The 15825-nt window shown below is 48.0% G+C and overlaps 3 protein-coding genes across 7 annotated transcripts in view; 2 read left to right on the top strand and 1 right to left on the bottom strand.

Moving 5' to 3' along the window:
- adamtsl3 (ADAMTS-like 3) overlaps nucleotides 1-10177 on the top strand; it is a 96882-nt gene extending 86705 nt beyond the window's left edge. Inside the window, exons 22-31 of one of the 2 annotated variants that reach the window (XM_027019845.2) lie at nucleotides 882-1009; nucleotides 1110-1238; nucleotides 2814-2996; nucleotides 3818-3943; nucleotides 4138-4350; nucleotides 5523-5706; nucleotides 7519-7723; nucleotides 8211-8317; nucleotides 8427-8641; nucleotides 8865-10177. In XM_027019845.2, coding sequence (XP_026875646.2) covers nucleotides 882-1009; nucleotides 1110-1238; nucleotides 2814-2996; nucleotides 3818-3943; nucleotides 4138-4350; nucleotides 5523-5706; nucleotides 7519-7723; nucleotides 8211-8317; nucleotides 8427-8641; nucleotides 8865-8983 — 1609 coding nt within the window. In that variant the 3' untranslated portion in view covers nucleotides 8984-10177. Of the gene's footprint in view, nucleotides 1-881; nucleotides 1010-1109; nucleotides 1239-2813; nucleotides 2997-3817; nucleotides 3944-4137; nucleotides 4387-5522; nucleotides 5707-7518; nucleotides 7724-8210; nucleotides 8318-8426; nucleotides 8642-8864 lie in introns of those variants that run through there. The other variant, XM_035526907.1, reaches the window with a different exon arrangement.
- saxo2 (stabilizer of axonemal microtubules 2) lies at nucleotides 9833-14969 on the bottom strand. The gene is made up of 4 exons (XM_027019846.2): nucleotides 14902-14969; nucleotides 14186-14365; nucleotides 12767-12969; nucleotides 9833-12103 (listed from the first exon to the last, which is right to left on the bottom strand). Exons 1-4 carry the CDS (start codon nucleotides 14937-14939, stop codon nucleotides 11115-11117), a joined length of 1410 nt encoding a protein of 469 aa, XP_026875647.2. The 5' UTR covers nucleotides 14940-14969; the 3' UTR covers nucleotides 9833-11114.
- Nucleotides 14970-15049: 80 nt separating this feature from the next.
- Nucleotides 15050-15825, top strand: part of efl1 (elongation factor like GTPase 1) — a 62242-nt gene continuing 61466 nt past the window's right edge. For 3 of the 4 annotated variants that reach the window (XR_004776148.1, XM_035526916.1, XM_035526911.1), the window contains exons 1-3: nucleotides 15050-15134; nucleotides 15538-15634; nucleotides 15720-15787. Coding sequence is in view for 3 of the 4 variants with exons in the window: in XM_035526916.1 (XP_035382809.1) it covers nucleotides 15544-15634; nucleotides 15720-15787 (159 nt within the window). In the remaining variant the exon portion in view is untranslated. The remainder of the gene's footprint in view (nucleotides 15135-15537; nucleotides 15635-15719; nucleotides 15788-15825) is intronic. The other variant, XM_035526914.1, reaches the window with a different exon arrangement.

Here is a 15825-nt window from a genome sequence, read left to right as displayed (position 1 = left end):
CTCTCTCTCTTTTTTTCTGTCTCTTTTTCTTTGCAACTTTCACTCAACTTCACGTCACGTTTTTGGCAGCCACTCTCCCCCCCCCCCCCCCCCCTTACCGGGTCACCTGGGACCCTGAGAAAGTACTTCAGTGGACGCTTTCGGGAATCTGCATGTTATTAGCAACTTGTGTGGGTCTGCGCGCGCCGTCCTGTGTCCCACAGAGTGACGATACTATGCAGCCCCGCAGAATGGGACGCCTGACGGGAAGACGGGACAGACGGGTGGACCTCAGTGGTAACGGTGCCCCGGAGCCGAGCCGCCATTTCTCCCTGATCTGGGATCAGTCCAACGCCTTTTTCGTAGCTTCTTCCATTTGCAGGACCATGGGATTTGCGCAGGTCTGGAGCCAGGGGAACCGTGCAGCGACCCCAGCACAATACCACTCCTCTCATCGGACCCCTAAACCCCTCTGCAACCTATGGCAGCCCAGACCTCCTGTTCTTAAACCTCCAATTTCCCAGGGAAGCTCAAGTGAAAGGAGGAACCAAAAATAGAGGATTGCAGCAGCCAAGGGGGAAGCTTATGATTGATGTACAGGAAATGAGAAATTTTAACACATCTTTCCTCTCTCTGTTCCGGCCATGTAGCATTTGATTAGGATGGATCACGGTGTTTGTTTTTATTGAAAAGAAAGTCGTTGATGTGCAGGGAGCCTCTGGTTTCATCAGGCTCACGCGAGGCACACTCTCATGCTGATCTCTCCTCGCTGCGCACAGGCTTAAGCGAATTTGGGACTAATTGTTTAATGTGCCATTTGTGGAAATGGAAATTGCGTGGCGTAACTCGAGCGCATGTAGTGAATTCTGTGGTTGATTGGGTGGCTCTGCTCTCATCCCCAGGGCATTGTGGGATAGTTCTGGAGGACTGCACATCGCGAGCCCGGGCGCCAGAGATGTTGGAATCTACAGGTGCACAGCCAGCAATGAAATTGGATCCGATTCGGAGATGACGCGAGTGCTGCTGGCCTGTGAGCATGCTCGCGCGCACACACACAAACACACAGTGTTCATGTGCACTGACATCAGCTGCACTTTGCTGTGGTTATCTGATGTTTTTCTGTTTGACAGATTCCCCTGCCATCGCAGCCTCCTCCAGGAATGTGTCAGATCTGCACAGCTACAGCCTGAAGGTGGCAGTAGGGGGCCGAATCAGCGCCCGCGTGGGCGCCAATCTCACGCTTCAGTGTCCCGCAACAGGTCAGTGAGATCTAACGCCTAAAAGCTCAGACACACACACACACACACACACACACACACTGTTATCTGGTAATTGAGTGTAAAGTGTTTTTAACACTGCTGTATTATAAAGCCTGTCTCCCTGTAGATTTACTGTAAAACCCACTACTGTGTAGATCTTTACCAGCGGCTGACTGTTGATCTTGAATGCTGAAGTTCTGGTTTTCCCACTAAGAACAAACGAAACATCAGGGCAACATCGAGATCACTGCCAGCGACAGACTAGTTCGGAAGAAACTGCGTGCAAAGTCTGCAGGGGCCAGACTTCACTGTTCCCCGTCATTTAGGGGCTTCCGACGCAACGGCGCCATTTTGCGGAACCCGGCGGGCGCACGCCTCATTCTTTACATTGTGACTTGCACGTGTGGTTTACGGGGTCAAAAGCCAAGGCTGCACCCCAAAGCCCATCAGTCCAAGCACGTGTGGCTCCGCCCTTTCCTCCGTGAGAGAAGGGAAAGAGGAACGAGGGAGATAGAAATAACCCGTCCAGCTGGCGATACGTGGGCAGAGAACAGCAGGTGGAGAGACTGAGGTGGTAGCACTGGAAGGACTTTCAGTCATTAAACTGAAGGTGCGGAGAGATGTCTTAAAGAGCAGCTGTTCAGGTTCAAGGCAAAGAGTGGAGACTCAGACAGAAACACACACACAAACACACACACACACACACACACACACACACACACACATTGCACACACATACGCCTTTATTGTATTGGTGTAAGCCAAAAGGTCTTTTATCTCTGATAACAGAAGGTAATTGAATGTGTATCGTGCAGGACATTTTGTGTGTGTGCGTGTATGCAAGTGTGTGTGTGCGAGTAGACCTGCCTTTTTCTATAACCATAGAAAATGCCTTTTTCTCTATCACGGTACACATATTAAATCTGCCTGCTTTGCCCTGGTTACACCACACAGGCTTGGTAGATACAGTAACTGTTACAATATTGCCTCCTAGTGGTAGGAGGTGTAAAATCTTTGCGACCTCTAAGGTCAATGCATTAAGGTCACTGAACTGAACAGCATTTTAGCTTCCCACACTTGTGTCTCCACTCCATCTTTAAATGTCTGCCTGCCCACGCTCTGTCCAGCTCTGCTATATCCACCGCGCTCAGAAGTATATTGGCGCTAATGTCTCCCCTCTGTCAAATAGAAGCCTATAAAATGCTGAGACCTGGCGCATGTGCTGCTCATTACGGCAGACAGGAATGTCTCGGGGGACCAGATTGGACCGAGGCAATTTGCATTCATTACATCCATTTGTATGAGTACTTTGTGGCAGTCTGCAGGCCTGTTGTGCCGCTCAGCACCGTCTGCGCCTTCCTGAACGACAGCACGCCTCCAAGTCGATATCCGACTCCTTCCAGCCGACGGCTTGTGTCCTCTGATCCCAGATCACTCATTTTATAGCCTCCCTAGCTCAGATCAGGACTTGGCTGAGGAATAAACTGTCCCCGGCGCAGCGCCGCCGTGGAAGCGGACCCCTTTAAGTGTGGGCCTGGCTGATTTAGAGCGGGTTGGCGTGTTTCCCGGGAACAGGTGTCCCCGCACCCAACGTCAGCTGGCGTCGCCTGGAGGGGGCTCTGGGCACCGGGGCCAGCCCACTCCTAGACGGCTCTCTGCTGCTCCGTGACCTCTCGCCACACGACTACGGCACCTACATCTGCGTGGCGGCCAACCCCATCGGCAAGGCGGCAGCCTCCAGCGCGCTCCGCGTGGCAGGTGAGTCCCGTTGCGGGCGGAGCCATCTGTTCTCCTCCTGCCTGCCATGTCTTTTCCTCCCCGTGGAGGCCTGGCCGTGCCCTGCACAAGCTGGCGTGGCTTTCCTGAAAGGCAGGCTGCTTAGACTAAGCCCTACAGTCGCCCGGAAGGCCCATTCAGAGCGAGGGTGCGTGCCTGTCTGCACTGCGCCGGCTCGGGAGATCAGGGGGTCAGGGTAGGCACCGTGTCCAGGAAAGAGTGAATCCTCTTCCCAACTACAGAGCTTGCTGCTCATTAGTTCTAGATGAGCTGGGGGGGTGGGGGGGGGGGGGTCACGTTCAGTCTCTGAGCCGCTGGGAAACTTGTGTTAGGGAGCAGAAATATTATAGAGACTCACCATTAGAGCTGGGCAGAGTGATGATGTGTTACCTTCATATAATGGCAGGAAATTTGCAGGCGGTGGAAGTAGGATGTTGTCATATGTCATATCTGGTCTCGGCATTTGACTCCGTATTGCTGACGTTTGTGAGTTAACGACTCCGGGTGATGAATTCATGATTTGGCGTTTCATTCTTCCGCAGCCTCCTCCCAGTGGGACATCATTCATTAGCCCTTCTGATGCTTGCCAGCGTGCCAAACTAAATAATATCTAAAAATAAACTTGTTGTGTGTCAGGATGTCAGGAAGTGATCGGTTTGTATTTCCACTTGCTTCTCTGTATCTTTGGTGGATTAGGTTTTAGGTGTCACGTAAAAGACAGACAGATGGGGTGGTTGCACAGGAGTGACTGCATTTGATCACGGTGGAACGACGCTGCTTTCTGTTGTTGTGACTGTTGTCAGGGCCAACGGTGGCAGCGTCTGAAGAGCCGGCCTCCGCGCTGAAGGAGACGAACAGGAAAAGAGTTCTGATGGCTTCTCGGATCGGAACCAGCATCGCGGTCAGACCCGGGGACATTCTGAGGATAGGTGCAGGGCTCATACTGATACTGATGACTGTGTTTGTGTGTGTGTGTGTGTGTGTGTGTGTGTGTGTGTGTGTGTGTGTGTGTGTATGTGTGTGTGTGTAAGAGTGGGCACATCCAGCTCCAGCTCATCAGAGGTACTCCCACCTCCCCCTCCCACCCCTGTCCGGCCCCTACACCTCCTCCTTTTGTCCCCAGGCTGCCCTGTTGCCCCCAGCCACAGGAAGCCCATTAAGTGGACCTACCAGAACCAAACCCTGAAGCAGGTGGCAGGCCTCCACCACCGTCTGCTGGTGGGCGGCCGTGTCCTGGAAGTGAATACTCTGGGTGGAATGTTTGACGGGCGCTATGGTTGCCAGACGAGCGCCAACAACCAACTCCTCTCCGCCTGGATTCACGTCCTCCCACAGGGTCAGTGTGCAGGGCAGTGGTGGCTCAGTGCTTAAGGTACTCACCAAATAATCAGGAGGTTACTGGTTCAGCTTCCACTGCTACCAAGTTGCCACTCTTTGGCTTATGAGCAAGACCCTTCACCCTCAACTGCTCAATTTGTGTTCAGTCATAATTGTAAGTCACTTTGGTAAACGTTGTAAATGTGTGTGTGTCTGTGTGTGTGTGTGCAGTTGTGTAAGCGAGGGAGTGGGCAGTTCTAATTGGTTGATCATACCGCCGCATGCATGGTGTCTGGACACATCCTGTTTCCTCCCGCTCACTCACGTCTCCACCCACCCCCAGGGATTGTATGTAGAGGTCGGGGCATCTCGCCTGTCTCTTGATCTCATAAATCACAGACTGGCCCTTGAGTCAGGACCAAAACAGGACTTCAGACCTGATCCCACCCAGCTCCAACCCTGGACATCAGCACCCTGATAGCCTAATCACACACACCTGATCCTTTAAAGTAGGTCTTCACTGGCAGTGGGATATTGGAGCCAGGTGTGTTGGATGGGAGCACTGCAGAGTGGCGTATATCCAGGACCTCGGAGTGGGAGGCCGAGGCGTGATAGATTCCATTAAGCTCCCAGGCCCAAAATACTGAACTCCCTTAACTAGTACAAATGTTTTGCAGGTACATGCACTCTTGCTTCCAGTCCTTGCTTAAGTGCTTCTCTCTGAAATGGTTTAGAGTAGGCTCATAAACGTGTTAATTCAAGTGTGAATGAAATGCAACTAACTAAATATATATATATATATATATATATATATATATATATATATATATATATATATATATATATATATATATATATATATATATATATATATAATGTGTGTGTGTGTATATATAATTTTTTTTTTTTTTGTATTTTTTTTTTTATTCACTGATCAGTTATGTCATTTTCAAGTGCATTTATATTTTAGGGCATTTATCCAAAATGACTTTCAATTGAGGGTTAAGGGTCTTGCTCAGGGGCCCAAACCGTGACGACTTGACAGCGGCCAGTTGACAGAACTGGCGACTTGCATAAATCAGCATGACAGTGTGGGTTCTGTGGAAACTGAACCCGTGACCTCGGCGTCACCACCACCCTGCTGGTGTAAACACGGGCCTGCCTAACTGAGGTTTGGTCTTCTGCGTGCAGCGTTTGAGTGGCGTTTCACCGGATGGAGCGCGTGCAGCGCCAGCTGTGGGAACAGGGGCTTCCAGACCAGGCAGTCGCGTTGCGTGAGTGCTGACGGCCAAGACACGCCCCCCTCTTCCTGCCAGAACCTCCCCAGCCCTGGGCCCTGGCCCCGCCCCTGCAACCTCCGCAACTGCCCTGCCAGGTAGCCTCCTCACTCCCCCAACGTCCGAACTGGGACGTATACCATCCTTTGAGTGTCTGTAATGAACCTGAAACTTCTAAAATCTCCTTAGGCTGAACGTGGGGTTAAAAGTATTGGCTCGTGTTTTTGTTTGTTTGCCAGTTTCTATTTTTACATTTTTGTATCCTTTCAAAAATGTATCACACATCCAAACCTGATGCCTCTAAAGCTATGCCTCTTTCCCTATTCCAAGGCCTTCAGCTAAAAGGTCTTTTGTGTAAAGTACAGTTTTATCCACTTGTGTGCGATAAATCCTCCCAGGATGACTGATTGCTTTTATACGCCTCCCAAAGCAGTAGACGCGAGAAGGAGTCCACCCCAAACCACCTGACAGCAGGTCAGAGATTCTGGGATGAGCAACCCTCCACCTTCGGAAACCCACTCATCATGCAGCTCCAAACATCGGCGTGGGGGTTGTGCGGGAGGGCCGTCGGGGAGGAGTGAGCAAGGGGAGGTGGTGGGGGTAGCAGCAAACGGCAGAGTGTTGAGTCCTGCAGGGGGCGTCCTTTACGTCAGTCGGGGGACCGGAGAAGAAATGGCTCGCTGCTATGGAAACGCTACCAAACTGTCCTTCGCCAAAGCAGTCTTGGTGTTCACTGCCCCTGCCTTAAACCATCCTAGAGAATCCTTACAGAGTCCGTGTCATTTCAGGTACAAACTCTCTGCCTTCAGTGACGGTTGCCAATATTAATTAGCACATCAGTCCTATAGGCCTCTAAAGGCCACCGTCCATCGCGGACCGGACACGGACCGGCCGCCTTTTAAAGGAGCAGACGGCCGGTCCACCGCAGCCGTACCGTGTAGCCGTCCGCGCCAAAAGCATCACGTGCTCACTGCGAAGTGGCGGGGATCTGGGAAAGAGCTTAGCGGCGCCTCTGGCCCATCTGTGAGGGGGTCCTCGCACAAAGCTCGTCTTTGTTACTGCTCGGCCTGCTCCTCACCGCAGAAGTGAGAGCACCGTGTTCACCTCTCCTCCACTCCCACCCCTCAGCCCCAACTGTGGGCTCGAGAGCAAACCCAGGTTCTCGCATGGCATCGTGCCTCCGCCCGGATGTCACCTCCAAAAAGGGTGGATCCTGGTTTTGTTCGCCATGCATTCAAATGTGAAGAATTGGGTGTTATGGCATCCTTAGAGCAACTGTGTCTAAAAACCCAAATTTTTTACTCAAATGATTTGAATTTTTACCTGAATTGAAAACCTGGGCATATGTATCTCACTTTCCCTGCGTTACTCCTGTGTATATGTGCAACACCCCGTTTGGCTTGCGTGTCGTACAGCATGGTATCACGGAACTTTGTCTAAGAAAAAGCGCAAACATTGATGCATATTGAAATGCGTGATGGACGGCTCTCCTGTGCTTCCTCCAGCACACCTTAACGAACCCGTCGGGTAATCATCCAGCAATGTATGCTTCCTGTGCAAAGTCTGGCACGCCCAAGTACAGGAAACCCTACAGTGTGTAGCGCGCAGGGTTGACACACATCAAATACGCCGTCATATACAGTCCTCTCAAGTGTTCGGTGGGAAGTTCCTTAATGTGCACACCTCCTGGAGTATGGTTTGAAGTTTGTTGAAATGCACACGGATCAGAGTTTGGTCTACAGTTCATTAGTGTGCTTGCCTCAGAGTTCAGTCCAAAGTCTGTTATCATGGGCTCTTTGTGGAGTTCACTCTAAACTTCGTTAACTTGCGCTCCTCTCAGAATTCTGTCTAAGGACGGATAACTTGCCCTCCTCGCAGTGCTCCACCTGAAATCCATGTACTCCTTTCAGCTGGGCATCCACCGTCTGGTCCAAGTGCTCCACGGCATGCGGCCGGGGCTTCCGCCAGCGGCAGGTGTCCTGCCAGCGTCTGGAGGCTGCCGGCAGCATGCGGGTGCTGCCCGCCGCTGCGTGCGAAGGAATCCCTCGCCCCGCCAACAGAGAGCCCTGCTCCTCGGACATCTGCGCCGAGTGGATCGCCAGCCGCTGGGGACAGGTAACTGCCATCTCTAAACCTCTCCTCCTAGGGTGGATTACAAAGGGCCGAAGAAGAATTTCCCCAAAGGTGCCGTAGGATCAAGGTATTTTTTCGGTAGCAGAGAGAGCACGATTTTGATCACCTGTTGTAATACTGCAGATGTAATTCTGCCATGCTTCTGGGGCACCAAGCCTTGAACTGCATGAAAATTGTGTGTTCGCAATGACAGAGACTAAATAGATGCCAAATTAAAGAGACAGGATTAACACACAAGATGCCAAATTAAAGAGGCAGGATTAACAGTCAAGATGGTAAATTAAAGAGGCAGGATTAATACTCCAAATTACAAGCACTCTCATGATCTTCATTATAAGCACCGAGGTATTACCATACCTGAGAACCTGCTGTCATGAAATTACCTTCCACTAGACTTACGGCTGGGTTCTCCTTGTACTATTTGTGTGTGTGTGTGTGTGTGTGTGTGTGTGTGTGTGTGTGTGTGTAGTGCTCCGGGCGCTGTCTCAGTCCCGCCGTAGCCACTCAGAGCAGGACAGTGTCCTGCAGACATCTGAATGGCTCCAACTCCACAAGCACCTGCGATCCCAAGGAAAGGTGTGCCACTGCTCTCCCACATACACACGCTGTCTACACACACACACACACACACACACACAGACACACACACACACAATCACAACGCACACGCACTTTCTCTCCCCAGACCGGCCTCGGTGCGGAACTGCACGTCAGAGATGTGCGATGTTCTCTGGAGGGCGTTGCCATGGAGACCATGCACGGTGGCCTGCGGAAGCGGCTTTCAGTCCCGCAAGGTGGAATGCGTCCATCGCCATAACAACAAGACCCTCCCTGACCGGCAGTGCACCTGGCAGCGGCGTCCCGTCACCTGGCAACACTGCAACGTCACGTCCTGTGGCAGTAGGCCTCTCGCTTCTCCATTCTCTTAAAGTATTTCCTGTTAGTTCTGCGTGTTGCTATGGCACAAACTGAACAAATAAATAAGGAAGGTCCCAACAAAGATGCTTCAACTATTAAAAAAATAAATAAATACCCGGTTGTAACAGAATAGTCAATAGACTATGGTTTTGTTTGACTTTTTTTTAAAACCCTTAATGACGACGGCTGTGTGTGGTTTGTGTAGATGAGTGCAAGGATACGACGCACTACTGCACGGTGGTGAAACGCCTCAGGCTCTGCCCCGTGGAGCCGTACAGACAGCGGTGCTGCCGGTCCTGCGCAGAGGACTCCGCCGCCACCTAGTGGACAGGCAAGGCACTGCTCGTAGTTTTGGCATCGGACTGATCCCCCGTTCAAACCCCAGCACGGCACGCCTCCAGAGGCCTGGGACAATTCTCAAGCGGATACGCTCCTGGATTTGCTCAACGAGCAAGAAGTACTTTTGGTACTTTTGAGTTTAAGTGGATGCACTATTTAGTAAGGACCTTCACCCAGGGCGAAAGGCTAAGAGCTGTGGACGGGCTTTGAGGTCATCAGTGAAGGTGAAAACAGAGTCCTACAGCTCTCTGTGCTCTGTGATTTTAGCCAACCTTGTTCACTAATGTATGTATTAATTTATAAGAAATGTGTTTACTGCTATATTGTTACTGGTTTGACTATTAAAAAAAAACAACAGAGAATGGACCATTCACGCATGTGAAGGGAAAGTGAATTGGATACGGTGGAAGTGTACATAGCACACTGACATTAAAACTAATGCAACGCCATAAAAGCACATCAGGCCATTAAAGAGTGACTCTTTTCTTTCCGCTGACGTTTTCGTTAGGACCTACATGAATATGGCATTTTGAAGGTTTAATATGTAGAATGAAGGCTTGACGTTGCATTGTTTTCTGTGATGTGTGTGTGTGTGTGTTTTTTTTTTCTTCAGTTGGAAAGCCTTTCCCGTGTGCTCTTCGCATGTTCAACCAATGTGCTGCATTGTAAAATATTTCTTGTATATAATGTGTTTTTAAGTGCAATATTGTACATTGAGTGTAGAGATTTTGGACTTTATTTTCTTACCTCCCAGTTTAGTTTACATTGTAATCCATATTTAAAACTAAAACATATAAAAGCATTTAGCACTTGTTGATGTTAATGGGCGAGTTGAATATTTTGTCCTACTGTATTTCCAAGCATGCCTTTTGGTTTCATTTTGCAATGTGTGAACAGTTACACAGGCCATTTGTAATATGTACAGGCATTCAACAATACTTAATTGGCTACTGAGATATATATATATATATATATATATATATATATATATATATATGTATATAAATATAAATATAAATCTTTCTTCCAGAACATTCAGGATGTTGAGATGTACTGGATTTGTGCATGGCTCATGTTGAAACAGATGAGAGAGGACTCTCTCTAACTACTCACAACAATATCACTAACTACTCACTTCTGTGTTACAAAATTTAAAAAAATAAATAAACTTTTACAATCTGTTAATTCCCTTTTGATCATTACTGTCGCTGTAACATGCCTTGTGCGTATTACTTTAGGGGCAGATGATTCTTTGAAAGAAAGTTTGGCACATAAATGTTCACAATTCTTCAGAAATGCACAGAGCAGTGGACATAAATATTAGCTGAAATATAAAGCAATCTCTGTTGGTTTTAAACTATTTCTATATTTCTTTGCTTAATTGATAGAAGTGTAACAACATGTATTTTGATTGATGCATCAGTTTTAAAGGTTATGAGAGATCACACAGAGATCCACGTGGTGAAATCTACATGGAGTACATTCAACATTTCCCCATTGTTTTTGTGGTCAAAGATGAAAGATTATAGCAATCAGGATTTTCATTCAAACAAGATCTTAATTCATTAGTTCATTGCCATGCCCAGATTGCTTTGAATTTGAAATGTAACATTTATTGGCTAGACCCTATCTACTGTATCTTACTGACAAGAACCGCATCATATATACTGAGTTGAATTGTGGCTTGGCCTATTGCAGCCCTGTTATTTCATGTGTACTTATTGAATATCAGTGGTCTTTGTCAATTTGTGTATCATATATTGTTCAGAACATTCTGATTGCTCTTTTAAGTGCAGTGCTACAGGATCTAATACAATCAAGTGGGATTTTATGTTTTTGGAACCAATATTTTATATATGTGATTAAGCTAAAATATAATACATATTATTTATTATTACCATCAATTTTGAAAGAGCTATGTGCAAATGTCTTACTGTCTTGCCCTCTTATATCTTAATATGTCTTCAATTACGTTCCATCAACCTAATGCCATTACATTACATTTACATTATAAAAGATCATAAATACTAATTAAGGGTTAAATACTCTCCCAGACACGTGCAGTAAAGATGCAGAGAGATTTGAAATTTTACTGTGACTTAGTTAGGTCACATTCTTATGACATCACGGCCACTGCCTTAGGAGCCTGCATGTTACTGTCTGCAGCCATTTTCTCTTGGGAAGCCACTTTGTGAAAAAACCTGTGACCACATTCATCAGTGTCCACAAAGATGAACCCTGGGGGAGTGGTGAAGCTGGCCGGGCACACACTGATCTTCTTGGGAGTAAACTCTCTGCGGTACATGGTCCCATCCTCCATGGGGGCATCCTTTCTCAGGGGTGCGGCGAGAGGCTTGTAGCTGACGTTGCTCTGAGGCGGGTGCTGGATGAAGTGGGCCTTGAAGGTGGTCAGGTCCTCCATCTTGCCACGGGCTCTCCGGATCTCCTCAGGCTTGCGGATCACGTCCCGGCGCCGGGTCTCCCAGGCCTTGAAGTCCTCCTTCATGGTGGTGTTGCCCTGGAAGGGGGCAGCGGCGCGGGTGGGCTTGGAGAAGGGCTTGACGGAGACGAAGGGGTGGACGTTGTGCTTGACGTAGGTGGTCTGTGTGGTGGTGCTTAGGTCCATATCCGCCGTGGGGCTGGCGTAGCCCACCGCTTTGTGCGGCCGCGGGAGCGACACGGGCCACTGCTGGAAGCGGTCGCGGAACTCCGTGCTGCTCTGAAAGGGCGCGCCAGAGGACACCACGGCCCGGTCGGGCTTGCAGCTCTTGGTCTGCTGACCTGGCAGGCCCTGGTAGTCGCGCCGGTGAGTGGTGAGCTCCAAGAAAGGCTGGCTGCTTGGCTTGTACTCCTCTGGGGCTCGGACGAAGCGTACCTCCATCGCGTGGGGCACGTAGAAAAGTTGGTTGCTGGTCACACCCTCAAAAGGAGTGTCTGATAGCTTGGCTATGTTTGGCGGCTTGAAGCTCTCTCGGACGACGAGGCCTCTTGGGATGAAATCGTCTTGGAACGTTGTGGTGTTCCCAAACTTTGCTGATGGAGGCCGGTAAGCCATGTCTGCTTTGGGTAGCTCTCGCTTGTGAATTTCCCACTGACGAAAATCCTCTTTGAAAAACACAATGCAGTGTTTGCTACTTCAGAGACAAGATATTACATCTGAATGTAGTCACAAAGCATTAATAATTGAATTCTAGTAACAGACCTAAAATGTTTTGCCCCCAGTCTAATCTTCAGTTACTCTATCCCACTCACTGAGAACATTAAAGTCCTTTTCATTTCTTTAACTGTGCTTCCTCATTTCCTTTCTTCCTTATCACCTGCCTCTGGGCTAAATAGGTTTCCCGCCATACTCTGTGAGGTATAATTAACCTACAAACTCAATAAACCTCAATTAAAATAATTGATTTAACATCAGTTAGTGCCTTGTACGTGTTCTAACCATCCCTGACTTGAAAGTCTACTCTCTACTCACTTCTCAAATCCTCAGAGCATTTAAAGAATTGATTATGTCCTTAGCGACAGTGGACATGGATGGATTTCCAGGTCGCAGGCTCAAAGAGTCAGGGAGGCACTAATTAGGGTATTGAACAGAATCCTATCTAGTGCAGGTGCGCTTGGAGTCGGATGCAGTACTAATGTGGAGGGTCTGGCAAGACCCATGGACCGTGTTGAAACACTCTGAAAAGGGCAAGGCTAAGCCTTCAGCTTTCGCATCTCCCACCTCTGTTCACAGGGCGCAACAACGCAGCCTGGGATGTTGGGTTTTACCTTTGTAGGTGGGCACCGTGTCCAGTTTGGCGCTGCTGGCTCTGGGCTGCTCCTTTGGCCGCGGCGGTGGCACCGGCAGCAGCTCGTAGGGGTTGAAGTCCTGTTTGTAAGTGGTGGCCAGGTCGATTTCACCTGGGTTTGGTTGGTACTCCACCTCAGGCTTCCTGGGACGCTGGCTGACTTCGTAGGGGACGTAATCGGACCTTAAGGTACACAAAAAAGGGACACCGCAACAGCAGGCCAAGTGGGCTGCTGGTTTGATCCAGCTATGCATGCACATATCATCATCATCATCATCATCATGTTTTATTTATATAGCGCTTTTCTGGGCCCTCTAAGTTTGCAAACCAAAACAAACCAAAAGTAACATTTGACAGATGAAAGAGTCGAGCAGTCACACACAGATTGGAGTAGTGCACTGAATAGCCTGCCCTGATAGCAGTCTACTGTCCAAGGAGTGGAGGGTGTGTGATGGGATATAAAGCTCATAAAGGGCTCTGAATGTAAATCTGGGGACAGACCTGAAACCAGCGTAGTCAATGGAGGTACGCTGACCAGCACGCGTTAGGACTTTTAGGAGTTAAACCATTAAACAGAGATTCTAGAGTTTTGGCATCTTTTGAATTTATAAAAAAAGAAGACAAAAGTGAGCGATGTTATGAAGATGAAAAAGGGAGCTTTAGTGAAAGATGTAACGTGAGGTTCGAGTGATGGTGTGGAATCAAGAAGAAGACAGAGATTCTGACAGGTTGCACCGGCTCAACAACCGCACCATGGATAGAGACAGAGAAACTAAACAATCTGCACACTTGGGGCCTACTAACAATACTTTGATTCTGGCAGTGTTTTGCTTAGGAAAGTTCACAACCACCTAAAACTGCAAAATCACATATGCAATCAACACCTGTATCAGGGCAAGGATGGCGAGACTCCTCATGGAGAAAGTGATTAAATTATCACTTAGATATAACCAAATGTACTCGGCAGAACAGGGAAAGCTGGAAACCAGGACTACAGTACAGATCATTTGTCACTTCAAGCACACATTTCCACTCCCATTAGTGTTTAAAATTTGCTTACAGCAAATACACAGTAAACGTTTGCGCAACCGTAGATTAATTATTCTTAAACATAAGAAAGTAAATAATTTAAATGCTTATCTAAAGTTATACAATATTTAAATTTAAATTGGAGGATACTTCATTACTATATATTTATGTAGCTACTATAGAATATTTTATTTATCATTATTCATTTCAATGTAAACCTCATAGCTTTGTTTATGGAAAACTTTTAACTCCACCCCTACCAAACATCCTTGATGGTCAATGCGGTTAATGCAGAATCGCAATCCTAATTCCCCTTTTAGGGAACTTCCTAGCGTGCAACCATAATGGATACCTATGTGAAACAAATTACCTGAATGTCGTCGTCCCGTCCATCTTGCCCCGGTTTCCCTGGTGCTCGTATGTGGGTTTCGGGCTCCGGGTAGGCTGGCAGATCTCATAGGCGGGGTATTTCTCGGCGTACTCGCTCACCACACACGCCCTGCTGCTCCTCCGATACAGCGCCGTGGGCCCGTGTGCGCACCGGTGGCGGCTACGCGGGGTTCGGGTTCAGGAAAGCGCCGTGTCAAAACCACTTCTTATAATAATATAATAATGACGACGCTTGCGTAGGTCTTAATCGGGCTAACCGAAGATCGCATCGAAGAGAAAGGCGAAACAATGTTTGGTCTCTGTGAGTTCATAGGCAAATACGTCGTCGCCCATGACAACAACTTCGTAAGAATTGCAGCACACTCACCTGCGGTCGTCATAGGTTTATGTGGCTAGATACTGGAGACGGGCTTCATGTTAGCACAGCGTTGTAATGCATGGTTCTGTTTGGTTTTATTTTGTGAACGCTGACATTTTAAACTAGGCTTAAAAAATGTCATATTCGAACCAGAACAAGGCGGTTTGAAACATCGCAGGGAGATGGCTGGACATAGCGGCTTTTGGGAGTCAGCTCTAAACTCTAACGTGTTTAATCATTTGACAAGTTTTGATTCTCTCTCTCTGAGAAATTGTTTAAAGAATCATCATATCTAATTAATATTTATAAAAGTAAAAAATAAATAAACAAATGCTTACCCACAGTTGCAAATTTCACAAATACAAAGCCGTTTCATTTTGACTACTTTGGTTAACGAAGCGGATTTCAGCGGCTTGTCCCAGGGAGAGCGCAGCGACCAAGCGTCTCTAAGGCGGAACCTGGTTACCCGGCAACGAGCGAAGCGTCTCTGTGACGACAAGGCCTTACGTGTGTCATACGTCGATTCACGTCATACAGCTTCACTCTACTTCCGGGAAGGGGAACAAGAAACGTGAGTATTGCTAGTCATGTCTTTCTGCTGGTTTACCCACATGCGCCCTTTTCCGTACGCGTTTGGCATGCGGTGTTCATACTTACGTAGTTTAACAGCAACGTCAAAAGTACATTAAAGAAAAGTGAAGCTTGAAGTATCTTATCATGGAAGTTGGCTAGCTAGGTAGCCATCGCCATGCCAAGTAAACGTATGCATGTGTGCACCTGTAACCATAGTTCTCCTCAGCTGCTAACGTGACCTTTCTCCCGAAACGTTGGCAACATTTTTGTAGTATTCGATAGAAAATCGGAGTTACAGCTGGTTAGCTTGCTAACTCAACTTGATCCATGTCGTGACACGTGAGAATGTACAGCTCATCAAGCTGGCTAGCTAACCGCGGGCTATTTCGCCTTTTCCTAAGATCAGAATGGGACACACGAGTTTAGAAAAAATCATCGCACTGCAGAAGAAACCCTCAAACATCAGAAATATATGCATTCTGGCTCACGTCGACCATGGTAAGTCCTAGCCTACGAGTTGTTGGGATGATATAATGTGATTTACAGCTTGTTCAACTGTTCGGCGACGTGTTACCGTTTACAGGTAAGACAACACTAGCGGATTGTTTGGTTGCGAGCAACGGAATTATATCCACGCGTCTAGCAGGGAAGGTACGTTGGTGTCATTATTAATCAGACTTGTGAAAACC

The sequence above is a fragment of the Electrophorus electricus genome, chromosome 1 (assembly GCF_013358815.1).
Source record: "Electrophorus electricus isolate fEleEle1 chromosome 1, fEleEle1.pri, whole genome shotgun sequence".
Taxonomy (NCBI): Eukaryota; Metazoa; Chordata; class Actinopteri; order Gymnotiformes; family Gymnotidae; genus Electrophorus; species Electrophorus electricus.
This window is presented reverse-complemented; position numbering and strand designations above follow the sequence as displayed.

What these genes read in the sequence shown, in the direction of transcription:
- saxo2 (XM_027019846.2), bottom strand. Translation starts at nt 14,939, where the DNA reads ATGAAACGGCTTTGTATTTGTGAAATTTGCAACTGTGG. An exon ending in GACGGGACGACGACATTCAG is followed by an intron (nt 12,970 to 14,185) that starts GTAATTTGTTTC and finishes GTGTACCTTAAG; the next exon opens with GTCCGATTACGTCCCCTACG. An exon ending in CACGGTGCCCACCTACAAAG is followed by an intron (nt 12,104 to 12,766) that starts GTAAAACCCAAC and finishes TGTTTTTCAAAG; the next exon opens with AGGATTTTCGTCAGTGGGAA.